At 42.6% G+C, this 27,762-nt stretch overlaps 2 protein-coding genes across 3 annotated transcripts in view; one reads left to right on the top strand and one right to left on the bottom strand.

Annotated features, from left to right (window-relative positions):
* Positions 1-27,762, top strand: part of NIPBL (NIPBL cohesin loading factor) — a 4,951,262-nt gene that overhangs the window by 4,191,413 nt on the left and 732,087 nt on the right. Inside the window, exon 44 of the mRNA XM_044076429.1 lies at positions 23,999-24,173. Coding sequence (XP_043932364.1) covers positions 23,999-24,173 — 175 coding nt within the window. The remainder of the gene's footprint in view (positions 1-23,998; positions 24,174-27,762) is intronic.
* IST1 (IST1 factor associated with ESCRT-III) overlaps positions 1-27,762 on the bottom strand; it is a 1,439,276-nt gene that overhangs the window by 1,360,916 nt on the left and 50,598 nt on the right. The gene's annotated exons all lie outside the window — the stretch shown is intronic.

The raw sequence follows: 27,762 nt of genomic DNA, 5'->3' as shown, positions 1-27,762 counted from the left end.
TCCCACTCCTAACAAACTGGATTGTTTTTATAAAGTCTGGTAAGTCTACCAATACCTTTACAAACACTCATAGGTAGACCCAGCACTGGTTTTCAGAGATGCCTCTAATGGTTCAGAGTTAGTCCCAGTACCCAACATCACTCCCCAGGAAGGAGGAGAGTACAGTCCTGAATAGGTTTGTTAAATGGTGTATATGTTGGCCATGAGCTAATAATTGCCAGATACACATGATCATGTATCGGGGAGAAGTCTTAAAACAGTAAAGGACTTTGCATGGAAATCCAGGATGAGTCCCTGAGGTAAAAAATCATGAAACAGGCTCCACTGACCCCGAAGGTAAGGAGGCATGGAATCAAGTACAAAAGCCTTTCAAACTTAACTGAACTACTGTAGTAACTAATAGATCTGTCAGAATACTAAATGCTAATCAACTGGTATCTTGCTAGAGTACTTCATCCTTTTCTTACTCACCTTATTTGATCATATTGCATAGCTGTTCATCAAATCTGAATATTTACTCAATCGAAAAATCTCAGTAATGATGGGTTTTATAAGGCTGGTGTTTTGCAAATTGCTAGATGTTCTTCGTGTTTCACTGTTGCAGTCATCACATTTGGGTTATCTGCCTACAGATAGCCCTCTGCTGGCCTGAATACCGGAGTCTTGGATTCCTGCGTCAGATGCTGCCTCTTCTTCCATGACGTCAGGTCATCAGGGTTATAAAACATGCAGCTGATGCCATTACATCAGTCTTTCTTGCCGTGCGGTGCCCGAAGCAGAAGCAGTTCAAGTGCCAGTCGGCCGACTCCTGAAATATTTGTTTTCGAGTTTCAGAAACAAAGTCTTAAGCTAAGTACCCCATTGGGGATCCTTTTTCTTGCTCTAACTGATGTCAGTAAAAGTTAACAATTGTCTTACCTTTGGAAAGCAAATACCTCAAAGATTTTCATTTGTACTGCATTCCTTGCTTAAGCCCAGACCACGACGGGCCTCGCTGTCGGTATTGTGCCTTGTTCAACCCCTGAACTATTCGTTGTCTGGCTATCTTTGCAGCAAATTATTTTGATGCACTGTATCCGTACTCCGAAATGGCTTTGTTAAGCCATCCGACTACCGATAGTCCAAAAAAAGTAAGGATAAAGACAGAGACAGACCGCATAGGTCCAAAACTGCCGATGAAGCTTCCATTAAGCTAGTCGCCAGTCCGCCAGTACTCAATGAGGCGCTTTTGCAGCCCCTGATACCCGCTACTTCAGATTCGCAGGCCTCTACTGAGACCAATTCAGAGTCCAGTCTGCCGCAAGATGCTTCTTCGACTATGGAACCTGCGGATGTCTCTACCTTGGATGGGTCCAGAGCCGCTGTACAGCCACCAGCTTCTGTGGGTGTATTCAGGCCTACAGACTTGCATTTTAAACAGACACCATCTTCTTCATCCAGGCCTAAAACTCGCACAGCACCTAGAAAACTGACCTCCAAACCGCATGCTCAGGCCCATATGCCTAAAAAACAAATCCTTAGAATGGCTGAAGACCTTATTACCTTAATTAGGGGAAGCCAGCCTTTCCTCTAAGAGACCTAGAACTGATTTTCCTTCTGATTCTTCTGATCAGGAATCTGATATTTCTCTTTCTTCTGATTACCAGGATTTGCCCTCATCTACCTATGAGGATTCTGATGCAGAGGATTCCATTCCCTCTGCTTCCCCTGCAGAAGATTTTTCTTTTGGTGAAACCTTGCACACTCTTAGGGAGCATTTCTGCTGGGAAAGCCAGGATTATTCTGACTCCAAAAAGAGGCTTAGGGAATTCTTACTCCTTCCTCAACACAGTACTTTAGCTATCCCTCCTGTTCTGGACATTGTAGATGATGCTTTTTTGGAATCTAGCCTTTCCCCAGACACTACCTCCAGCTCCCAGAAAACCTGACAGGTATTACATAGTACCTGACTCTCGCAAGTTCCTCTTCAAGAATCTTACTGTGGATCCAGAGACCATTTCCCAAGGACCAAAAGGCATTAAGGCTACTGCTGCCAAAAACCTACCCCTTCTGATAGAGATTCTAGAGCCTTGGACAGATGGGGTACGAAAGTAGCATATTATGGGACTACTTAAACAGAAAAATGATGTTGATTCCTGACTGTGCTGAACACAAAGAATTACAGGATTTAATCCATTCTGCAGAACAAGTTGGTAAACATACTTTGCAATGTGGTTTTGACTCTCTAGAAGCATCTTGCAGGGCTGCTGTCACTGGGTCTGTACTTAGAAGGCATGCTTGGCTTAAGGAGCAAAACTTGCCAGATCATGTTAAAGCTAAATTACTGGATGCTCCCTCAAACCAAGACTGCCTGTTTGGCAACAAAGTAGAAGTAGTCCTCAAAAAGATGGAGGAAAAAGCTAAATCTGTGCAAACTGTAAGATTTCCTACAAGTACAGCCTCCCAGATTTAGTAGGCATTGAAATTCAAATAATTCAATTCAAAGAATTGGTCCTTTCCAGTCTCTTCCAGGCCTTCTGAGTCCAAACACAGGAACAGCAGACCTCCTAGGTTACAGTCTCAGGTTACGCACAGACCTAAGCAGTGGGGGGGCTCCCACTTCCAAAGCAGGGAGTAGTAAGCCACCCCCTATGGAAAAATGGCACAGTGACTTAACCTTAACTCTTCCAAGCCCTGCTCAGCTGCTTGCCCCCTTAGGAGGAAAACTCGCACTGCATGCAAAAAACTGGGAACTCATTACCCAGGACAAATAGGTTTTGAATATAGTTTCCCAAGGATACAGATTCCACTTCCACACCCTACCAACCCCAAACGGTTGGCCAGACCTACCCTCAAATCAGTGGGCGGAGGCCCAACAGCAGGTTCCCCTCTCTTCTAAGTTTCAGGGCTATTCAACCTGTCCCAGCAGAATAAAGGGGACAATGTTTTTATTCAAGACTTTTCCTGGTACCCAGAAAAGACAGCTCCTGGCATCCTATCCTGGACCTCTCTATTCTAAACACCTTTCTGGTAATCCCAAAATGCTAATACTTCAACAGCTGCTTCCTATGCTAGGCAAAGATGCCTGGTTGGCAACCTTAGACTTAAAGGAAGATTACCTGCACATTCCAATAAGGGAATCTTGCAGAAAATACCTACGCTTCAGGGCAGGCTCCATGCACTTTCAGTTCTCTGCACTTCCCTTTGGCTTATCTACTGCTGCGTCCAGGGGTATTCACAAAGTGTCTAGCTCCAGCCATTGCATTTTGCAGGCAGAGAAGTACTCAAATATACCCATACTTAGACGATTGTCTGATTCAGGCAGAAAGCCTGGACTTGGTATTAAAACATCTGGCATTCGTAAAGAAACTTCTAACCTCATTGGGGTACACCACAAACAAAAAGAAATCTCACCTAGTCCCCTACCCAGCAGATTGTATTCCTGGGAGTAAGCTTGAACACAACTTCCCAGATGGCTTTCCTCACTCCAGAGAAACAAGTTTATTTGACAACGTACTTTAAACTACTGGCCACAAAGACCCAGCTATCTGTAAGGAAAATTCTACAAGCCCTGTGGTCCATGGTCTCTTGCATTCTACTAATTCCATATGCGAGACTGCATATGAGGAAACTACAATGGTATCTAACAAATCCTATGGTGTCAACATTCTCAGAACCTGGAATCGGTGATTCCTATCATTCCTTGTATAAAGATGGAGTTCCTTTGGTGGGCAGAGGCCTGCTACCACAACAAGGGGCTCCCTTTCACTGTACCCCCTGCCGCCCAAACTCTAACAACAGATGCATCAGACTATGCATGGGGGGCTCACTTGACAGGGCAGTGCATTCAGGGCAAATGGAACCCAAGACAGATGCACCTGCATGTCAACCAAAAATAAATGTTAGCTGTACAGAATTCCCTGACAGCCTTCAAAGACCACATTCTTCGAGGACAATTATTGGTAAAGACAGACAACACCACAGTTATGTGGGTACGTAAACAAGCAGGGGGGAACCCACACGTACCCTCTCTGCAGATTAGCCATGGCTCTGTGGAACACAGCCTTGAGCTACCAACTGCATCTACAAGCTCAGTTCCTGCCAGGCAAGCTAAATTCACTGGCAGATGACCTAAGCAGAAGTCTCATGGACACACACGAATAGAAAGTGGAACCAAAAATATTCAACCTCTTGAGGAACAAAGGGGGACTCCAGAGCCTGTTTGCCTCCCCTCAAAACTACCAATTGAACAAATTCTGCACAAGGACTTACCACAATCAACCTTGGAAAGTAGATGCTATGCCCTTTACTTGGGAAAGCCTCTCGGTTTATGCCTTTCTCCGTCTGCCTCTCCTCTCGAAGGTTCTGCAAAAGATCAATCAGGACAAGCCAAGGACAAATTACTGATTGCACCAGACTGGCCATGCCAACACTGGTACCCCCTCTTGCACAGTATGGCACTGCTGGAACCGTGGCACCTGCCTCAGACCCCTTCCCTGCTGTCCCAGCAGGTGGGCCAGATTCTGCACCCTCAGCTTCAAACCCTGAACCTTGCAGCCTGGCTAATTCCTTGAGCTCTCCAATAGCATCCCTCAGTAACTCATTCTGGAGGCAAGGAGGTCTACTACTAGAAAATCCTATGCTGAAAAGTGGAAAAGATACTGTTCCTGGAGCCAGACCCAGGGGATGGGCACAGTGGTGCCCAGCTTACCTCATATTCTTCAGTACTTAACAGAAATGCTCCACAAGGACCTATCCTTCTCGTCAGTTAAAATTCATGCCTCTGCCATTTCAGCACATTATAATACTGAACCACCCCTCTTCTCTCACCCCTTGCTAAAGTAAATCCTTACAGGGGCCAAAAATTTAAGACCCCCCCCAGGAGAGCCCCTTCTCCAGCCTAGGACCTTAACTTTGTATTGGAAAAGCTCACTCTCCCTCCATTTGAGCCAGCTGCAACTGCAGAGTTGAAATTCTTTTCCTGGAAAACACCCTTCCTTCTAGCCATCACTTCAGCAAGAAGAGTGTCTGAATTACAGGCCCTCATGGCAGTGGAACCCTTCATTATCTTCCATGCAGGCAGGGTTTCCCTCAGGACCAATCCTTCCTTTATGCCCAAGATGGTGTCTAGTGTGGCCCTACATCAGTCCATTTATTTGCCTACTTTTTTCCCTAATCCACAAAACAAAGGAGAACGAATACTGCACTCTTTGAACGTGCACAGACAACTTAGATTTTATTTGTACAGGACTAAGCCTCTCAGAAAATCTGAGCAGCTGCTAGTTGGCTTTGCTGCAGGGGCAGAGAGGAATGCCATTTCAAAGCAAACCATTTATAAATGTATATCCCATTGCATTCATTTCTGCTACAAGCATCATGGAAAACCTACCCCACAGTGGATAATATCACATTCCACCAGGGCTGCATCTACCTCTACAGCCTTTCTCAGAGGAGTCCCTACCAGGGACATCCTAGAAGCTGCTACCTGGAGTTCCGTACATACCTTCACCAAGCATTACCACATGCCTATTTTTTCTAAATCCAGAGCTGATTTTGCCACTGCAGTTTTGCAGGGCTTAATACTCTCTAACTTCCTCCTCTCTTCCTTAGCTTTGGGAATCAACCCAAATGTGATGACTGCAACAGTGAAACACAGAATAACATAGTACTGTTGTGTACACTTACCATAAATGTAGATGTTCGCGTGTATTCACTGTTGCAGTCCTGGTTACCCTCCCTCCAGCCCCCTGACTTCTCTTGGCTCTACCTTTCCTTGTTTGTGTACTTGACCTTTCTGGTGTATTTGCTTTTTGATGGAGGTGTACCATAATATATAATTACATCCCTTCGTGGGGGTACCTGACATCTGGGGCAAAAAAAACTGATGTAATGGCATCAGCTGCATCCTTTATACCCCTGATAACCTGACGTCATGGAAGAAGAGAGAGCATCTGATGCAGGAATCCAAGACTGGTATTCAGGCCAGCTGAGGGCTACCTACTGGCAGATAATCCAAATGTGATGACTGCAACAGCGAATACTCTGGAACATCTATATTTATGTTAAGTGTACACAACTGTACTTTGTCCATATTGCCTGTTTGTATTGTTAATAACTGATGTTGTGTAGTCCAATCTCACCTTCATTTTTACGTATGGGTTCGGAGCCGATTCTCAGCTCTGACTCGGCCAATTTATAAGCTCGAAGACTTCTGGTTGGCTCATGGCTAAGCAGGTATCCCATAGTGTACCAGTACAAACCCCAGATCTCATTTGCCACGTCAACGAGTTCGGTTGTGCTTCTCTTGGCTCTGGCTAAGTGTTAACTTTTTTGCTTATATATTGCTTAATATTTTGCTCAAAGTTTATAATTAGTGTAGTGTAATAGTATTTGTATTAGCATTAGTATTTGTTAGCGTAGGTTTGCTAATTCTTAGGTAGTTAGCTCCTTTGCGCCCCTTGGTGCAAGCATTGGGCTTTGGCCTGTTAGTGTGCTTTTGTGGTATCCTGTGTACCATTTTATAGATTTATTGTTAGCGCTGATAGTTTATTTTGGTAAACACCAGTGTTTGTTCTGGTCTACGGTTTCGTAGAGCAGTTTGGTTTTGGCGGTTATCTGCTGGTTTTTTTTTTTTTTTTTTATACAGTGGTGGAGTTCGGTGTTCAGAACTCAATTTTCAGCTTACTCTATTAATCCTTTAGCAGAGTAAGGTTTTTTTGTGTCTGTGAGTTTCCTGCTGGTCTGTTTAAGTTAGAAGACGTAGCTGTTCTTATTTTCCTGGACTAGGCCATTTTTGTTAAAGGAACCTAGTCCTCGTGGTGTTACTTCATCCTCCAGGGCTAGGCCCGTTTACATTAGAGGACCTAGTCTTCCTTTTACTTCTCTTCTCTGTTTTTTTTCTGTGTATTATGTCTAAAGAGGTTAAGGAGCACAAGCCTTTGGGGTTCAAAAAATGCATGAAGTGCTCCCTAAAAATGTCATTGATGCATGGTCATGTTCTATGTGTCTTTTGCTTAGGGGCCATCCATTTGCTGGAGACTTGTTTGTTTTGTCATGCCTTCACCCCCTAGAGTGTTGCAGGAGAGGAGGAACAAGCTAATTCTAAAGGGCCTTTTAAAGCCTGCCTTTGAGGAAGCCTTGTCTAGCTCTTCCTTTTCTTCCAAGTCCACTAAATCTGCTAAGTCCAAGTCTTCGTAAAGACCTTCTCCGGCACCGGCTGGTGTCGTAGAGCCAGCTCCTAAAGTGGCAAAATCGGCCTCTTTGGCTCCACTGCCTTCTGAGTGCAGCATTGTGGTGACAGGGTCGGTTCCTAGTTTGTTGGAGCCGACCACTGAATTAATGGAACCTGCTATTTGGAGCCGGCCTGTGGTTTCTTCACCGGCCTCTGTACTATTGAAATCTCCCATTTCTCCAAGTTCAAGATCCCCGACTATGTCTTCCAGGAGCTTTTCAGAAGAAGATGTGGAGAGGGTGGTGCTGAGACTGCTGAAGTCGTCTGCTCTATCTAAATTGTGGTTGGCTCTGACCCAGTCTGTTCCAGAGTTTATGGAACCCATTAATACTCTCTGTTGTTATTCCTCCTCTGAGCCAAGCTGGTCTGTCTGAGTCAGAGGGCTTGGTGCCATTGGTGGATCCCTCGGCTCCAGCTCTACTAACGGTTGCTTCGGAGCCGGGGTCTGCTCCGACACTTTCGGTGCCATCTGTTATGTCCAGGGGCCGAAGCTCACAGGGAAGGTTGGAATCTGTCTTCTTAGGTTTCAAGCCTCCGTCTCGGTGCTTCAGCTAGGGTGAGTTAAGACCCTGCGTCTATCTCTGAGCCAATAGCTCTGGTGCCAATGGCATCCTTGGTCTCTTTGGAGCAGGGGAGGTCCTCGGAGCTGGAGAGGTCAGCATTTGAGATGATGAGCGTGCTGTCCAAATCACCAGTTGTCACCAAGGGTACCAGTACTCCTCCTTGCCCCCCCCCCAGAGCACCCACTTCTGTCTCAGCCCCTACTCTGTCCGGAGACAGCAAAGACCCTCAGCCTCAGGAGCCACCGGCTGGTGGCCCCCACTCATCCGGGACCTCCCCAGAATACCCTTCTGAGGAGCCCCTCCCAGGAAGAAGACATGCAAGAGGAAGTATGCTGACTCCCAGGATGAGTCTTTGACATCTGACTTCGAGGAGTGGGAAGGGTCGCCCAAGTTGTCCTCTGATGTCTCCTTCGTGGACATCCTGGAGATCCTTAAGCAGAAATGCGGCTGGCCTACTGTCAACCCTTCTGATGAGGAGTCTGTGTACCTGAAGGCTTTCGGGTCTCAACCTTCTGCCTCTTTGGTGTCTCCACCTTTTGATGAACTGATGGATTTAGTTAGTTGAAATGTGTGGAATACTCCTGATGCCGCGGAGCCAGTCTCCAGGAGACCCAACAAGTTTCTTTCTGCCCCTCCAGATAAAGAATTTTTGTCCAAAGGTGTCCCAGTAGATGCCATGGTGGTGGCGGCGGCCACTAAGGAGCTTGCTGAGACTACTTCTGTCCATCCGCTGAATAAGGAGTCTTGACAGATGGACAGGCACAGGAAGCATGTCTTCAGTTCAGCGGCATTTACTTATCTCACTCACTTCACGGGATTACAGAGGGATCCCCTCAAAGAGTTAGGAGATTCTATACAGGGTACATGTACTGAGGGAGTCCCTGACAAGTTTTCTGCTCAGTTGTCCACCTTAAATTCTATAGTTAAGTCCTCCATGCGGCTTATTTCTTATGCGGCTGATGGAGCGAGTAGAGCAGCAGGTTCAGGAGTTGCCCTAAGGCGTCACTCCTGGATGTACTTGTGTAATTTTGCGGAACTGTTCAAGTCCACTTTCACCAACGCCCCATTTGATGGTTCCTCATTGTTTGGATCTGAGATGATGAACACACTTGGTGTGAGCAAGAAGGAAAGATGCTGTCTGCCTTGGGAGTACGTTTTACTGTTCCCTTTCAACCATACCCCAAAGGTCAAAGGGGCGGTAAAATGTGGTTCAAGAAGTCCCAGAGGGTCTTTCCGGAAACACAGGGTGAACCCTACTTCAGAGGCAGAGGAGGAGGAGGAAATGGGAGACGTCGCCGTAGAGGCGGGGCGGTCCGCAGTACCAACAAGGCCGTGATTCCTTTCGGGGACAACCTTATCAGTGCTCCTGATTGTGGGGCCTGACTGCGTTTCTCGGGGGCTGGTCGGGGGTCACATTTCTTTGTATCCAGAAGCCTGGCTAAATATCACCCAAGACAACTGGGTACAAAGAGTTGTTACCAGAGGCTATATCGTAACCTTTTCCCTTCCACCATTGGTTCCCAAGAAGATCCTAGATGTACCACCCAATCACAGGGATCAGGCAACTGTGGAGATCAACAAGTTGCTCTTAAAAAGAGTCATCCAATCCATCCCAGCAGACCAGATAGGATCCGGAACTAACACTGCAGTCGATATTCCCATTGTTAGGAAAAGACTATTGGATGTGCTCAATAGATCTCCAAGATGCCTACTACCATATAAAAATGGACAAGGCGTCCAGGAGCCATCTACGCTTCTGGCTGGGAGCCAGTCACTATCAGTTTCGTGCTCTGCCCTTTGGTCTCACCACAGCCCCCAGGGTGTTCACCAAATGAATGGCAGTAGTGACAGCTCACCTGAGATGTCAGGGATTCCAGATGTTTCCGTATTTGTACGACTGGCTCCTGACCGCCCCCACCAGGTCTACTTCTCCAAAACAGGGATGCCACTATTCAACTTTGTGCTCAGTTAGGGATCTCCATAAATTGGGAAAAATCTGCATTATTGCCCTCTCAATCTGTGATTTTCATAGGCGCAGAGGTAGACACAGTGAACATGACAGCTCTTCTCCTACTCGAAAGGGCACAAAATTTAATCCTTCAAATTCACAATTTTCTCCTGTTGCGGAAGGTCAAAGCAAAATGTGTTTTTCAGCTCTTCGGGGCCATGGCCTCCACCATCAGCTTAGTACCATTAGCCAGGTTGCACATGAGAATTCTCCAGTGGCTTCTGTCTTCCCAATGGTCCTTCCAATATCTTCTGCTGAGTCACCCAGTTCTGCTGACGGAATCATGCAAGGGATTAGCACAGCAGCGCCCAATTTACCTCAGATTTTACAATGCTTAACTGAGATGCTTCACAAGGGCCTGTCTTTTTCCTCCATCAAAATTCACACCTCAGCCATTTCAGCTCATTATAACAGAGAGCCTCCTCTCTTCTCTCATCCACTGCTCAAGCAGTTCCTCAGAGGGGCCAGAAATTTGACACCACCCAGGAGAGCTCCAACCCTAGCCCGGGACCTTAACTTTGTTTTGGAGAAACTCACTCTACCTCCTTTCGTGCCAGCTGCTGCTGCAGATTTAAAATTTGTACCATGGAAAACCTATCCCACAGGGGATCATACTTCACTCCACCAGGGCTGCATCTACCTCTGCAGCCTTTCTCAGAGGCGTCCCTACCAGGGACATCCTAGAAGCTGCTACCTGGAGTTCTGTACATACTTTCACCAAGCATTATCATTTTCCAATTTTCTCTAAATCCAGAGCTGGCTTTGCCACTGCAGTCTTGCAGGGCTTTATAGCTGGTCCTAATGCTATCTAAATTCCTCCTCCCAGCCATAGCTTTGGAAATCTACCCAAATGGAATGATTGCAACAGTGAAACAAAAGAACATAATATAGCTGGTGTACACTTACCATAAATGTAGATATTCGAGTGTATTCACTGTTGCAGTCCTGGTTACCCTCCCTCCAGCCCCTTAACTTCTTTTGGCTATACCTCTACTTTCCTTTATTATGCTTAAAAGCTTTTTGGTGTATTTGCTTTTTTGTTGGTGGTATAGCATTGTATTTTTATATTTAATTGCTTCCCATTAGGGGGCACCTGACATCTGGGGCAAGAAAAACTGATGTAATGGCATCGGCTGCACAGGTTCCTCTTTAAAAATCCTACTGTAGATCCTGAGACCATTTCACAGGGACCCAAGGGCATTAAGGCTACTACTGCCAAAAATCCTACCCCCTCTGATAGAGATTCCAGGACGCTAGATAGATGGGGTATGAAGGTATACACTTCTGCAACTTTGGCCATTAGGGCCTTAAACTGCCAGTTTCATATGTTAAAGTATCAGCAGCATATCATTGGATTTCTAAAACAGAAAATGATGATGATTCCTGACTGTGCTGAAAATAAGGATTTACAGGATTTAATGCATTCTGCTGAACGCAGTGGTGGTGCTGCGGTAGCATTGTCGCCTCACAGTAAGACATTGTCCTGTTCGATTCTCAGCTGGAGCGTCTTCTGTGTAGAGACATGCGTGAATGGGAGTACCTTCGTTGAAGGTTGTGCGTCAGGGCCGGCAACTCGGCACGTAAAAATCTACTGCCAATCATTAGCGGACCGGAGTTCCGCTGTGGTGACCCCTAACTGGGAAAAGCCAAAAGACACAACAACAACAATGCATTCTGCTGAACAAGTTGGAAAACATACTTTGCAGTGTGGATTTGATTCACTAGAGGCATCTTGCAAGCCTGCTGTCACTGGGTCTGTACTTAGAAGGCATGCTTGGCTTAAGGAGCAATCTTTGCCAGATCATGTTAAAGCTAAATTGCTGGATGCTCCCTTAAACCAGGACCGCCTGTTTGGCAACAAAGCAGCAGTAGTACTTAAAAAGATGGAGGAAAAAGCTAAATCTATGCAAACTGTTAGATTTCCTGCAAGTACAGCCTCCAAGATTTAGTAGGCATTGGCCCTCTAAGAATTGGTCATTTCCTGCCTTTTCCAGGCCTTCTCAGTCCAAACCCAGAACCAGCAGAACACCCAGGCTTCAGTCCCAAGGTACGCACAGGACTAAGCAGTGGGGGGCTCCCACTTCCAAAGCAGGGAGTAATAAAACTTCACCCTATGGTAAACTGTCTCAATGGCTTAACTTTAAAACATCCAAGCCCTTCTCAACTGACTGCTCCTTTAGGGGGAAAGATTGCTCTGCAGGCAGAAAACTCTATCTTCCCCTGTAGTGTCCAGATTTGAGGTGAAACAATTTCTTAAGGGTGTCCTTCACATTAGGTCCCAGGAAACCAATTTCTCCTCCTTGGGACCTTAATTTTCTTCTAGAAAAATTGACCCTGGCCCCTTTTGAGCCCACATCTTCAGCCTTCCTCAAACACTGCCCTTGGAAAACTGTGTTGCTGGTGGCCTTGACATCAGCCAGAAGGGTGTCTGAGCTACAAGCCCTTATGGCTGTGCCTCTTTCTTGGCCTTTCATAAGGGCAGTGTATTCTTGAGAATAAATCCTTCTTTTATGCCAGATATTATTTAACCAGTCCATTCATTTACCTACTTTATTCCCTTCTCCCCAAAACCAGAGTGAGAAGGTACTACATTCCTTAGATGTACAGAGACAACTTAAAGTTTTACCAGAACAAGACTAAAGCTGTCAGGAAATTTGATCAGCTATTTGTGAACTTTCATCTCAGGGCTCTGGGTTTACCCTTTTCCAAGCAGACTGTTCTTGGATTTCAAAGACTATTTGCCTTTGTTACACACTCCATTGAAAGAGCCTCTCTCCACCCGTGAAGGCCCAATCTGCCAAACCTGTGGCTTCCTCTAGGACATTCTTCAAGGGCTTGGATAACAGTGCCATCCTTGAGGCAGCCATCTATTCTGTTCTTACCTTTAACAAACACTGCAAACTGGATGTCATCTCCAGATCCAGAGCATGATTTGCTAAAACCATTTTACATGGCTTCATTGAGAGCTCCTCTGCTCCTCCCTTCCTTCTTGAGCTTTGGAACTCTCAGTCAGGTGAAGAATACTGCAGCAAGTGAACAGAGGGGCATAGAATAGTTGTGTAAAATCTTGCCATAACCATGAATGCCCTTCTCTTCACTGCTGCAGTATTCTATCCCACCCTCCTCCTCCCCTGGTCTCTTGTTTTGCTTGGATATACCGACCTTCTGTATCCATAGTCTGGCATTCCTCCTGGGGCTTTCAGTTCTGAGGAATGGTACATGCATACATTGCTTTTATGGCCTACGTCTGACGTCCCGTGTACCCTCAAGTAGTATAAGACTTTTGTGTACCGGCTGACATCGGATTGCCTTCAGGAGGGAGATTCCTCAAGTTAAGAATACTGCAGGAGTGAAGAGAAGGACATTTCTGATTATGGTAAGGTTTTACACAACTGTTCTTTCTAATTTGAAAGTATTATCTACAGTTTCTTCTTGTGAAGAAAATTCGTTTTAAATTTAGTTTTATTTGTTGCTCGGAACACTACTCCTTGTTTATGATGTATGTATGACTCTGTTAATACTTCTTCCAGGGCTGTGATCACTGGTACTGTTTTGAGGAGGTTTGCATGACTGCATTCTCAGAACCTCCCAGGTGGTGGTGATAAAAATGAGATTCTGATATTGTCGTTTTCTTTTATCCTCAATGAGTAGGTTATGGATCTAAGTCGGCCTCATACTTCAGACTTTGGATTCAACTCTCCAGCTCCTCCATGTACCCATAATGCCCCAGTCCATCCCCAGAACCCCAGATCTCGTTTCCTGCCATCGGTTACAGATGTGGGATCCTTCTTTTACAGTGTTATAGTTCTTTCTTCACTAGGGAAGAAAGTTTGAATTTTTTTTAATCTCATTTTATTAAACCTCTCTTAGTTATTTGGACTCTCTTTGCTACAGGTTTTCTACATTTTAAATAGCAATTTCTCATAATCACCCTTGCTGATGTTTTATCTTTCTGTCTGTCTTCGTCTTATCTTCTTACCGTATTCAACAACGTAATTATTTTTACCATCGGTGGTATTCTCTTTTCCTCATAACAATTCTTCATTTAGTTTTTGTACTGTCATAGCCAACAGGCTTAAAAAAAATGCACTTCTTGTGGGCATAAAATCCCCAACTCGTATGCCCACAAGGAGTGTGTTTACTCCTTAGGATGAGCTCATTTAAACTCAACCTGCTCAATCTGTGCAGCTTTTAATTCATAAGCTATAGCTAACAGGAAAAACAATCTGATTCTCAAGGATTTGCTTCCTCCCTCGTCTTCAGGGGCTCAAACCCACAGTAAGTCTTCGAAAGCTTCCATCAGAGCACAGGAAGCGGTCATCTCCAAAGTCTGCCATGACTTCTTCAGAGCCACTCTCGAAAGTTGATTGGATCCAATTTCATCAGATCTGAAAAGAGACACTGCGGATTGAAAACCTTAGAGACTAAAACCATTGAATCCCATTGTTATGTCTGCTAGTCCGACCACTCAAGTTACATATTCTGTGTTTTCCGATCCAAAGCCTAGCCCCTGCTAGACTTCAATGACTCATTCTCCTGAGTTCCTCATAGATCCTATCTCCCCCCTAGATTCCATTATTCACCTTTTATGCAGATAGCAAAAAAGCACTCAAGACCTCAGTCAACCACTTCATCCATCAGGTCCTTCAGGAGTCACTCTGAAGTGGATGTGGATAGGATGATGCGAAAGTTCCTCACAGCTCAGATCCAGATGGGTTTATCTCGTTTCTGTCCACTGTTGGATCTGTGAGTCTTCCTGTCACTACTCACACAGCCTTATTTCGTTCTCTGATCTGCCCTTCAGTTTCGGAACCCAAGGATCCCAAAGCCCTGAGAGTCCTAGAGTCAGATCTTGAGAGAATAAATTGATCTCCAGCCATATCCCTTACCAGTTCTGTTCCTCTGGCTTTAGATCTGAATGCATCCAGGAGCTGACATGTCATTGTTGGATCCATGGGACTGGGATTTACTTCAGTGATGTCAGATCCACCCATACCCCTTGGAGCCTAGGCACTGTACAGTTCAGGTCCAATTCCTTCCTTCAGGCTTGGATGAGGATGGAGTCGTGATCTTAAATTCTCCTGTGGATGGAGATTGTGTTTTGCTCCTTTGCTGCAGTGGTGATCAAAAAGTGTGGTAAAAGGGCAAGCTGATCCATAAATCTTTACATTTCAGCCCTCCTTTTCCAAATTGTCCAATTTTGGCAAAAAATCTCAGCAGAATTCAAGTGGGTGGTTGTGTAACAAGAAATGGCAAGGGTGTTCCAAAAACAACTCTTAAACCTCCCAAAACAAATGACAATCCAACAAGTGTGAATGACCGTTCAAGGGACCTTGTGATTCCCCCCTCCCACTCTGGCACCTTTTTTCTAACTGAAAGTCTGAATCTCGATTTTTCTCTTTGGCAACAGATTTTTTCAGATGAATGGGTTCTGAAAATCATTCATTAAGGTTACAGATGGCAGTGGGAGGGAATCTCTCCTTTCCAGGGAGGTCATTCCTCATCCTTCAAATCAGACTCTCTTATTTCCACCAATTCTTCATCACAGGGTGTTCCAAGGAGTAGTAGAACCAGTTCCTCCTTTCTGGATGGGGAATAGATTTTATTCAAGGGTGTTCCTAGTGCCAAAGAAAGAAAATGCTTGGATCTTTCTTTCCTCAACCTGTTTGAGATTGTTCCCAAATTCAAACTGATGTTACTTCACAGCCTGTTACCCTTTCTTCCTCTTCCAAGTTTCCTGGTAATTCTAGACTTAAAAGATGCTTATCATCACATCCCTCTTCATCAAGACTTTAGACATTTCTTAAGGTTTTTGTGTCTGGGTCACATTATTAGTTTCTCTGCCCTATACTTTCGACTGTCCACTGCACCAAGAGTTTTTCATAAGTGTCTAGCTCCAGTTGTAGCTCATTGCAGGCTACAGGGTATCCACATTTTTCCATATTTAGATACTTGCTTATCTTTGTAGAGTCTTTTTCAGAGTGTCACGAGTCTCTCTCATGGGTGAGAGATCGCTTACACAAGCTGGGATTCCAAGAGAATGTTTAAGTCTTTCTTGACTCCTTCACACAGGATTATGTTGCTTCAGTCTGTGTGAAAGAGTACCTCAGGATTTGGGGTCTCACAGCATACGTGATTCTTATGATACTCTGTGGAAGACTCCACATAAAAAGGATACAGTGGAAGCTGAAATCTCTGTTGTTCCCAACATCAACACCCTTTATCTTTTCAAATCCCACCGCTAGGGTTGTCAGAAGAGAAGCATTTTGGTGGAGACAACAGATGTCCTTAAATCATGTCTCCCCTGCTCCCTCCCTGCTTCAAAGCAGGCAGTCATCACAGATGCTTCGGACTTTGCTGGGTAGCAGTTTCAGGAGAGATAAAAGTGCAGGGGAGTTGAGACACCAAGGACGGACACAAGCATGTAACTATCAAGGAGATGGCTTCCCCTGATCAAGGTACTCAAGTATCTGAACCATTTTTGGTCCCCGAGACCTATTCAAGTGATTACAAACAGTACTGTAGTCATGGGGGTACATCAACAGTCAAGGGGGTAACAGTTCATACTCCCTTTGCAGACTAGCCATGTTAGTTTGCGATGTAGCTTCACAGCACAGTCTCACTTAACAGGCATCCTACATTCTGTCAGAGCAGAAATATGTGTGCTAGACAAGTTAAGCAAGACCAGGACAGACCCTCATGAGTGGAAACTAGATCAGGGGGTCTTCCAACATTTGATTCATCTATTGGGAGCTCCTCAGGTCAGTCGCTTTGCTTCCAGTCTGAACAGTCAAATAGCAACATTCTGTTCCACGATTCCAAACAAGAATGCCAGGAAGACAGATGCATTTTGTTTTCTTTGGACAGGAATGTTTCTGTATGCTTTTCCACCCTTTCCACTAATATCCAGGGTACTTATGCGGATTCAGGAAGAGTCACCCAAGATCATTGTGGTGACTCCCTTCTGGCCCAGCAGCAGTGGTTCCCTCTTCTTTTGGAATTGGCCAGGGGCAATTACCACAAGCTTCCTCTCAGACTCTTCTAATAGAACAGGGTTGTTTAATGCACCTCAACATCAACCATCTTCAGTTCACAGTCTGGATGATAGGGTCTTAATTCCTTTTAGGCACCTGTTTATTGAAGAGGCACGAAAGCCTGGTGCTAGAAAATCGTATATTAATAAATGGAAAACGTTTTTCTAGTTGGTGCCAACAACATAACCAGCACACATTCAGGGCTGCTTGTTCTTTGGTTTTGCAATATCTTTATGAGTTACTGTTGTGTGGCCTTTTGTTTTCCTATATTTACTTGCCATTTCAGCATGTCTGCCCATGGATCCTCCTCTTTCAGTGCAATCTCATGTCAAAATGTTATTGACAATGGTTTTGCATAAGAGGCCTCCAAAAAAATACATGGCCCCTCCTTGGAATCTTAATTTAGTGTTGGAGAAGCTAACTCTTGCTCCATTTGAACCAGCTTATCTGGTTTGCTTAAGGTTCTTAACATGGAAAACAGTTTTACTGATTGTTCTGACCTCTGCAATAGTAGCTGAGTCGCAAGCTCTTGTGGTGAGTCAACCCTATCTCTTTTTACCTAGGAGCAGGATTTCTTTAAGAATTAATCATTCTCTTATGCCTAAACTGGTATCCAAGTTTAGTTTAAGCCAAACTATCCATCTCCCTTTTTCTTTCCTGAACCCAGAAATGTGGGAGAAAGGATAATTCCATACCTTGGATCTCCACTGACAAATTGGGTATTATCTTGACAGAACTAAATCTTTCAGACCTTTATATCAGTTAATCATTTCTTGTGAAGGTAAGAAGAGTACAACCTGAGTCAAAATAGACCATTTCCAAATGGTTGACTAAGGCCCATTGCCTTTTGTTATAATCACAGTAACAAAATTATTCCAGGCAGGCTTAAGGTCCTCTGTACCAGGCCCTTGGCTTCATCTATGACCTTTTTGGAAAGGGTTGAATTCTAGAAGTGTTCTAGAAACTGCTACTTGGTACTCTGTACATACTTTTACAAAGCACTATAAGCTTGAGTCCTTCTCTGGTTTCAGATCAAGCTTTTCTAGGCCCATTCTTCAGTGGCTCCTAGAATCATCTTCCACCCCCAAAATGTAGTTAGCTAAGCTAATCTAGACATGTAGCTAAGGCTAGTGCAGTAGTGATAAATATGGAACTGTTACAGTTGTGCAAGCTGAACTTACTATAACAGTAGATGTTTGAAAGGTCACCACTGCAGTAGCCACTCCATCCGTCCACCCTCTTGTTTTTTGGTGTGTTTTCTATGCAAGGTGTGGGCATTTTATGTTTCTAGCATTGTACTTTCAGGGCTCGGCTTCCCTCTTCTCTGCTGGCAGGGAAGCTCTAAAGAGCTTCACACCCAAACTTGTCTTTCAGTCAGCTCAGCTTGAGCTGCCCTGACAGTTTGGGCACATGGAAGGTGTCTTGGACTGTCTTTGGCAGGATATAAATCCTCCAACCCCACCCCCTGTAGCAGCAGTTATCATTCAAGCATCTACTATTTTGGTAAGTTCAGATTAAGCAACTCTATTTTGGTAAGTTCTTATTCAACTGTACTTTTATAGTCCTGTTCTTCCATTCTGCCTTCCTCCTCTTAAGTCTGTTACAGGTGGTGCTTCAAGCCTGGTTTGAGAGTAGCTTCAAAGGTAGTGAAAGTACAAGGTATATAGTCCAAACGAGATGGTCAAAAACATAGAAATGTCAGAGGAGATGGTTGTAATAAATGCTCTGAAAGCCCCAAATCATCTCTGTTCTCCACAGTCTTCACAACCTTTCATAGACAACACCACAGTGATGTGGTCATAAGCAAATATGGACGGTTTACCAGATCCTACTCCAGGCGGCCATGGTGGTTTAGCTGTATTAGCGTTGCTGCCTCACAGCAAGAGGTTCTCCAGTTTGATTCTTGGCTGGGGTGCCTTTTGTGCGGAGTCTGTATGGCCTCCCTGTGGTCACGTGGGTTTCCTCCGTTGCTCTGTTTTTCTCCCACATCCCAAAGACATGCTGTAAGTGGACTGGACATACTAAATTGGCCCTAGGTGTGTGTGTGTGTGTGTGTGTGTGTCTTTTGTGGAAGGTTGTGAGCTGGGCTGGAAACTCGTTCTGTGGACCATTGTTCCACTGTGGTGCCCCCTAACCAGGACAAGCTGAAAGGAGATGATGACGACCAGATCTTATCCCCTTTACAGACTTGCTGTGATAGACCAGGAGGTAGTCTCAGCTCATTTTGACACTTTAGGCTACATACATTCTGTTTGAGCAAAACATTGTAGCAGACAGTTATTACCAGGACAGATACTCGGAAATGAAAATTTCTCTCTAGGATCTTCCATGAATTGGTCCAGCTGTGAGGAACTCCTCAAGTAGATCTGGTTGCTTCCTCTAAGAAGAGACAACTGAAGAAATTCTGCTACAAGATTCCTTACAGAGAGGCCTTTAAGACAGATGTTTTGTCTTTCACAAGGATTGGGGAACATTCCACTGTAATTTTCCATACATATTCAAGGTTCTTCTAAAGGTCTAGATGGACTTTTGAAAGGTCGTGGTGGTGGATCCCTTTTGGCCCAGGCAACATCAGATTTCCGCAGACTGGAATTTCTTAAATTAGACAGAGGTTGTTTGAAACACCCCGTTTTGAAAACTGTTCAGTTGACTGTCTTCTATAATTTTGATACCTTTTAGACACGTGTTTTTTTTTTCCTTGAGAATGTGCAGCAGGTAATGAAGGAAAGTAAAAACTTGCTGCTAGGAAATCATAGATGCGCAAGTGGAAAAAAAATTTAGTTGGTGCCATTCAAAGAACCTGGACTCTCTTAAGGCATGACTGTCTCCTGGTTCTTGATTATTTTTGAGTTACTGTTTTCTGACTGTCTTTCTCCTGTGTTACGGTTCATTTGTCATCCACCTCTGCGTGCCTACCCGTGGATCCCCCTTTTCTAATCAAGTCAGTCAGTTTGGAAAGGGATTTTACGTATCCAGCCTCATGGAAAACAAGTGACTCTTCCTTGGGATCTTAACTTTGTGCATGAAAAGCTTACTCTTTCCATTTGAACCAGCTGAACAGATGTCACTGAAGGTGTTAACATGGAAGACTGGTTTTCTCATTGCTGTGAGTTAAGCTCAGTGTGTGTCTTTTGAGTTACAAGGTCTTATGGTGAAGCCCATCTCATTTTCCAGTTATTAATTATAGTGTCTGCCTTCCTGATAAGTAAATAAAAAAAAAACAGCTGACACGGCGATATAAAGTAGGTTTAATTCAAAAAATAAAAACAAGTAAAAACGGGTAAGTGCTTTCACACCGTAATAGGTACTTCACTGAGTCTAAAATAAAACAATTGAGCAAAGTTTAAATACATTCAAATGTACCTGGCTTAAGCATGTGATTTTAATAAAAGTTTTAAAGGGACACACACATTCATCCCTTTCCCTTTATATGACTGTTATGCCAAAAAGAAAATCTTCTTGGTCAGTGCATATATTCACTTAACACAGCAAGTTTGTGTTTCTAGAGAAAGAAGTGATTTATACTGTATCTGTCACCTAATTGGGCAACTGTAGGCTGCACTTCCTTTGAGATGCTTGGATTTCATATTAGTTGTTATTGGTGATGTGTAAATTAGTTGGTACAGTTGAGTTGCTCATCATGATAGCATCTAATTGAAGTTAAGTTCTTTCTTGACTAGGCGCTACCTTCCTATGCCTGTCCTCCTTTCATAGGTGCACTGTTGTGGCCTGAATGGGTCCTTGTCTGTGGGATAATTGTGCGGCCTGATTTGTGTTTTGTAGAGGTTAGATACTTTCAGGCAAGCAGTCATTGAAGTTACAAGGTGGCTTTGGTTTGACTGTTGTGTTTATAGGAGGTTTCTACAAGTAAGGCATGCTGTAGTTATACCTTGTATTGTTTGGCTTCCTGAGAGAGGCATCATCTTCGTGCTGCTTCCTGCTTAGATTTCTGACACAGACCAACCAGTGAAGCATGCTGCTGTTCTGAACTAGGGTTGGAAGTCCATATACAATTTGTCCCAACATTTCTTTTGCTGGCAGTTCAACACTAAAAAGTGTTTAGCCCTTTGTTAAGATTGAGTTATCAATCTTAGTAGGCTATGGCATTTCAGCCAACCATTCATGGAAGGTGCATCTACAGATATCCACATAGTGTGTTACTACAGAAACATGTACATATACAGATATAGTCAGTTAGTGGTACAGTAAGTGCCTTTCACACTTTCTTCTGTTTATCACTGTGAAGAAAGGTTAGCTGTCTACCTTAGGAAAGTGTCCAATGTGCGTGTTAGCACTATGGTCATTTGGCCTTCTATGGATAGGTCATACCTTCAGAGAACATTGTAGATTGGATCTCAGCATCAGAAGTTTGGCGTCATTTCGCACTTCAGAGCTTCAGAATTAAACCATCGGAATCTTTCCTTCTGTTGTCCTGCTTCTTTCTCCCCATCTTGGACTTGGGTGGATGCTGCTTGGAATTCTAGCCTTCTGTTCCACTATGTATTGAATCTCTCAGAATATGAGAGGTGGATATATGCTTAAGTTACTACTAAATCTTCAAAAAGGCCCTTTTCAAAATTTGTATTTCTTTTTTTACCCTCCTATTTTTTTGGAGGGGGCATATTACTGCAGTTCAATGCAAAAGAGTTGACTGTACTAAGAGTTTTTAATTTTATATACTATGCTACTACTCTTTGCTTTCTTTTGATCCCATCACTTTTTTTTTTTTTTTTTTTTTTTTTTTTTACGGAAATCTAAAACTGTGACTCACGGGGATTAATCTATTCCTTATCTTTAGAGCTAAGTTTGGATAACTCATGAACATTCCAAGTGTAGGAGCTCAAATTTTAAAGAAGCTGACTCTGGGGTGGGACAGGGGGCAGTGGAGAATGGTAATGAGTCTTATCCAATGCTGAGGGCCATCTCTGGGATCTGCTGATATGGCGAGTACTCCAGCTTGTCTTGCCTCTAAATAAATTAAACACCCCAATGCATGTTTTTCAACACCCATGCAACAAATGCTTGGTATTAACCCAGGCCCATATGGTACGCATCCTCACTTTATTGGAAAATACTTTCATTGGCTTTCCTGTGAATAGATTGTGTGTGTTAGGAAAGAGTTACCATGCCTTCTTACATACTTGAGAAGGATGTGATACATCTACAAATGCCAGATAGGAAGCTCATGTTTCTTGAATGCCTCCCAATACGTTATGAGAACAAGCTTGCAAGCCAGTTTGACTTTTCTTCGTTTTCAGTGAGCATGTAGTTGCATTTGATTTCTCAAGTACCTCTTTGTGTTCATAAATTTCTGCAAAAACATTTAGAAGCTTCTGATTGTTGCAAGGAAGGGTATCATCAGAAAAGTAGAAGAAAGTTGCTTTACCAATATTTTGGGGCAAGATTCTGTTCTTACATAATCTACCTGTGCAACAGAAAATATTGAGTCACTTAATAGAGACTCCTATAATTGCTTTTCCACCATTTTGAATTAAAACTGGGACAACTTTGGTTAGCTAAAATGTATTCGTTTAGACGGTATATTTTGCTAAGAAGAACTTTACATCAGTGGTTGAAGTTGCGAAGATTAGAGCAATGCCTCTTTTTAATTTAAATAGTTACTGCTGTCAGCTGAACATAGGTCAGTTCCTTAACATTTTTGTCGAAAACCACAAATCTTCAGCAGCAGTGCAGTTAATCAAATCTGTTTTATAGTTACAAAGTTCTCTCTCCCCTGTCTTACCCATTTTCTGTGTTGCACTGAATGCTTGTGTTTTTCTTTGAGTATCCTTTTAAAGCTTGTGAGTAAAATAGTTGGTCCAGGATTCATATCTTTTGCAAGCACTGAACTCTAGTCTGTGTTCCAGAACATGCTTTGGCATGGCCATGCTGCAGGACTTTGACTACATGTCTGAGTTAGCTTGAACTGACAGTATTGGACCCCTCTGGCTTGTTCATGCTGCATTCAGGATGTCAGTATCTGTAAACTGATCATTTTGTGAAAAGTAGTTTAGGTATTTAGCTATCATATTTAATCTCTTGAGAGCTTCCAGGCATCAGGTTTGTCTTTCCTGTTAAATCAGCAACCTGTTTTAGGAACATATTTCTTGAGGTAATCCATGTGGTCAGTTACCTGCTGTGCCAATCGATTGTATTTATTTTCTGTGCCCTCTTCATAAAAGTGCTGTGTTCTAGGCCTCTGGAAGGAAAAAATCAAGATAGGTCAACCATACCATCCATCCTTTTATGTAAAAGCTGTTGATTATGTCATATATTCTTCTGTAGACTTTTTCATGACCATACTTAAAATGTGTTTTTATTATATTATTCTGTAGACTTTTTCATGACCATACTTAAAATGTTTTTTATTATATTTTGTTCTTTTCTATTTTGGTCTATTATATATTGTTTATTGTTTTATTCATATTGTTTTGCACATGGAGCTTTTCTCCTCGGGCCTCTACTGAAAATGGACATGTATCCAGCTAGACTAGCCCGGTCAACAAATGTAAAATAAAATTAAATAAATAAATGTTGATGAGAAATCTGCCTGAGAGCAATGAGTTTGCTTGAAGACCTTTAAGCAGCTTCTCGGTGATTTCATGTCAGAAATGTATGTTCAGTTTTCTAATTGTGACTCATCTACAACTGAAATTTCAATCGATAAATTGATTTTTGTCTCTTCAGTGTAGTGCAAAATTTTCCCATCCACACTTTAATTGGCTGTGCAGCACTCTTCTCACAACAGTTCTTCCTCTTACTAGTGCATGATTGTTATAAATGTTTATTGAAGGAAGTTTGTGTTAGTCATTATTTTTCAGGTTTTAGTTATTGTTAAGTAATCTTAAATTTGTATTTTATTCTTTTGAACTGTTTTCTCTATTTCACTCCCACTAAAAGTATTGCTGCAATTTAGATAAATGGTTCTGATGTTTATGATGATTGCTGGTTGAGATTACATATCGCCTTGCTTTAATATGCCTAAACCAATCAAATTTGTCCCTGCAGGAGCAGAGTGCAGACTTGTCACCAGAGAATGTTATATGGAAAAAGTGTTGCTTTGAAATGACAGTACTTCATTGACAATTTATTATTTTCTCTGTGTAGCTGTTTAGCAGTTGTGAAAATAGTAACAGAAACACATATACAAAGAAATAACTGTTTTGTGTTTTTATTTGCACAGTAAAATACAGAAATATTCCCCAAATGAATCTGCTAAAATTTATGACAAGACTATAAACAGGAAGATGGGTATACATTTCACTCCAAAACAGACTCTGGAATTCCTTCGTAGTGACATGAGTAACATTGAATTTACAGAAGATGTGCGGAGGAATATTGTGAGACAATACTTGGATGTAAGTAAAGTCAGGAGTTAATGTGTTATAACCTTTATAGAAGTACTGATTTGTTTTTGGCCTCTACCAGCCCATTTAGCCACTGTTGCACCTAGTCTGGCAATTTTTGGTTCTTTCTTTTTTATACATGACCTAATGAAAGATGAGAACTATTTGCTGACTGCACATCATAGGTTCATAGGTGTATACTAGGCTATTGGCCCTGGAGCCTTAATAAGCCTAGCCCATAGGATCCATATCTGTCAAAGGATTTTGTTAGTATGTGCCTCATAACCCCTCAGCCCGTGCAAGGCTGAGTCATAAAGCACAGCAGCCTGTACTAAGATGTTAAACACTAGTTCATGTGTGTTTCCAAGAGCATGAGTACTGCTTTGTGACTTTTTTGTGTCTATGACTACAGGTGCCTGACCAGTTTGTAACTACCAGGAGGTGCATTTCTAGTGGAGAATCTCCTTGCACCCTCCACTCCCTCCTTCAAGGTTGATGCTTATTCCCACAAAGCCTGTACTTCAAATGCAGATCACTGGCAGTACACTGAAAGCTCTGTGTGACAGAGCAAGCTACAAGTGATAGTTTTGGGCAGTTGAGCATGTGTGTTTGCATGCACATGTATCTGGTTTGTATTTGAGTCCAGTTGTTCTCAGTAAGCAACCTAAAGTGCAGTACAATGCCATAAATATAATGATTAGCCAATATTATGGTAGTACGTATTGCATGCTGTTTTAACTTAGTAGATAGGCAGAATTATTGCATGTTTAAGTATACATTAGTGGTCCATTACTTCGTAGTATGACTTGGGTAAGACTGTGCTATAATGAACCATATGAATCAAAGATTAAAGTTGTTTTGAACGTTATGTAACGCATGTATGCTGGTTATTTGCCCTGTTAATAAATTTAGCTGGCTGAAATTGTTAAAATGGGAATTTCTGAGGTATTCTAGAACACCTTTTTTGAGCAGTTTGAAAACAGTGAGCACCTGCTGAGTTTCACTGATTACAGTTCTTTTCTTTGCAGAAAAACTAAATTGAGATTAGCTGTTTAGTGAAATTTGTACAGTGAGGCAATAGTCAACTAGTAAGACATCTTCCACTTTATGGCATCTCGTGTTAAAATGTCGTCAAGGCTGGGATGCAGGGTTTCCTTTCTTTTTATTGTATTAGTGAAAGGTTTAAATTGGAAAGTAGATTATAGATAAGTACATAATCTAACACAGGAAGCCCTCATTGCTGGGTCTGTAGTTCAGATTAGCCCTCCTCCTCCTGCTTCACTTCTCCTTCCCCAAAACTCCCTGGAGAGCAGTCGCTAGAGATCCCATCCGTACCTTGGTGATTGCTTTCATGATTTAGGACTTCTAAGACTCCTCAGTTTTTTTCAGGGTTCAATGCCTAGATATAGGAGGGTCCACTAGGTCCTCTTTTATTAGGGTCGATGGTTCATACATTTAAGTTTACAGACAGTAGAGATCTGTTTGGACCTTATGTCACAGTTGTGGAAATGCATCTTTATTGAATAAAGTTTGAACCCAGCAGTAGGCCAGGTGTGGGTATCTCAAATCCTCATATTGCTGTTAACAGGCATGTCCCTTGTGCTGGCCTTCTGTCATCCAGCAACTGTTTAAGTAAATGCATGTTAGCTTTGTGTGAGGAAACCCGGGGTGAGGTGAAATGGGAGGAGACTTGCTTTCCCCACTTGGAAAAAGACAGAGGATGTGGGAGACCTTATTTCTGTGCCAGATAAGAATAATCAGTAACTGCCAAACTCCCCACACAATGACTTGTACTTTGGAGAAATCTTAGGGCTTACAAAATCCACTGTGGACAGAACCCATTCTTTCCCCCAAACCAGAAGGATCTTTGGGCCATTTCCCCATGGAACCTTTTGTTAAGTTTGCCATATTTGCTGCCTGAAAGCATCCACCTCTGCTGCTGAGATGGTCTCTGTTTACAAGGTGTTGGGTGAGTAGAGTGAGATCCACACTAGTGTCTTTAGGTAAACACCTACATAGTGTTAATGGTCCACCATAGAATCCAGAGACCACAACATCTGATTAATTTCTCACATGAAAGGAGCCTAACACTTTGGTCATGGTTGGCAGGAGCGTGTTCTTTCTTTCTCTGGTCAGGGGTCCTTGAGCACATGGCTTTATAACTTTACACAGATATTTTGCGAAGAGCAGCAAGCTTGAGTGTGTATTGTCTCCATGGTAATATGTCTGAGGATCTCCTCCTCTAAGGTGGAGCCAAAGCAGAATATTCTGTGTGTCCGTATCAAAGAGGAGAAGGGAGCTTGTATTAAAGCTGGACTTTCAGGAACTCAACTCTAAAGAGAAGGCAAATCCTTAGTAGTGGTAAATGACCCATCTTTTTTTTTCCTATATCTGCAAACCATTAGAAGAGGAAAAAAAGCCCTTTTGCAGACAGAGGTAGGCCCTTAAACATCAGATCATCTGATATAATTTTCATTCATTCCTTAACTGATGGTTGTCTGATCCTCTGCCACTTCTTCCAAGAACATAGGATCCTAGAACTCTCAAGTTCCTCCCTTTACCCATAATGTCCTACCAACTTAACATACCTCAGATCACATTTGGCAGTATAGCAAACAGACATGGATTATGAGCACTCGACTATTTAGGATTATCTACATCTACTCCTGTTGGTTAAGTGAGTGTAGTTTTTCTCTTATTATCTTAGATATATCCTGTTCTATTCCTCTGCGAGTGTGTGTTTACACACACACACACACACACACACACACATGCATGTATCTATATATACAAGGTATAGACGTGTGAATATATGTGTTTATATAAGTGTCTCTGTGTGTGTATATTTATATATATATATATAAAATATAGATGTGTGTGTGTATATATATATATATATATATATGTGTGTGTGTGTGTGTTAGTATGTATATATATATATATATATATATATGTATGTATGTATATGTGTGTATGTGTGATATATATGTGTGTGTGTGTATATATATATATATATATATATATATATATATATATATATATAAAAAAAAATATATATATATATATATATATATATACACACACACACACACACACACATGTATGTATATCTATATATATATATATATATATATATGTATATATATATATATATATATATATATATATATATATATATATATATATATATATATATATATATATATATATATATAAATATATATACGCACACACACAAACGTGTAGTGGTGTTGTTTTTCTTCCGGCTTTGTCCGGTTAGGGGTCGTCAAAGCAGAAGTCTGGTCTGCTAATGATTGACATTTGATTTTTATAGTGCCGAGGTGCCAGCCTGATACCCAACCATCAGCAAAGGCACACCCTTCCACACATGTATTTCTAACTCCACTCAGTCGCGGGGAGGACATGCAGACTCCACACAGAATGTGCTCCAGCTCAGAATCGAACAGGAGAACCTCTTGCTGTGAGGTGACAATGCTACCGCTGCACCACCGTGTGTGTGTGTTTGTGTGTGTGTGTATATATATGTGTGTGTGTGTGTGTGTGTATGTAATATATATATATGTATGTATGTGTGCATATA

The sequence above is a fragment of the Protopterus annectens genome, chromosome 1.part0 (genome assembly GCF_019279795.1).
Source record: "Protopterus annectens isolate FY-2018-M chromosome 1.part0, PAN1.0, whole genome shotgun sequence".
Lineage (NCBI taxonomy): Eukaryota > Metazoa > Chordata > Ceratodontiformes > Protopteridae > Protopterus > Protopterus annectens.
This window is presented reverse-complemented; position numbering and strand designations above follow the sequence as displayed.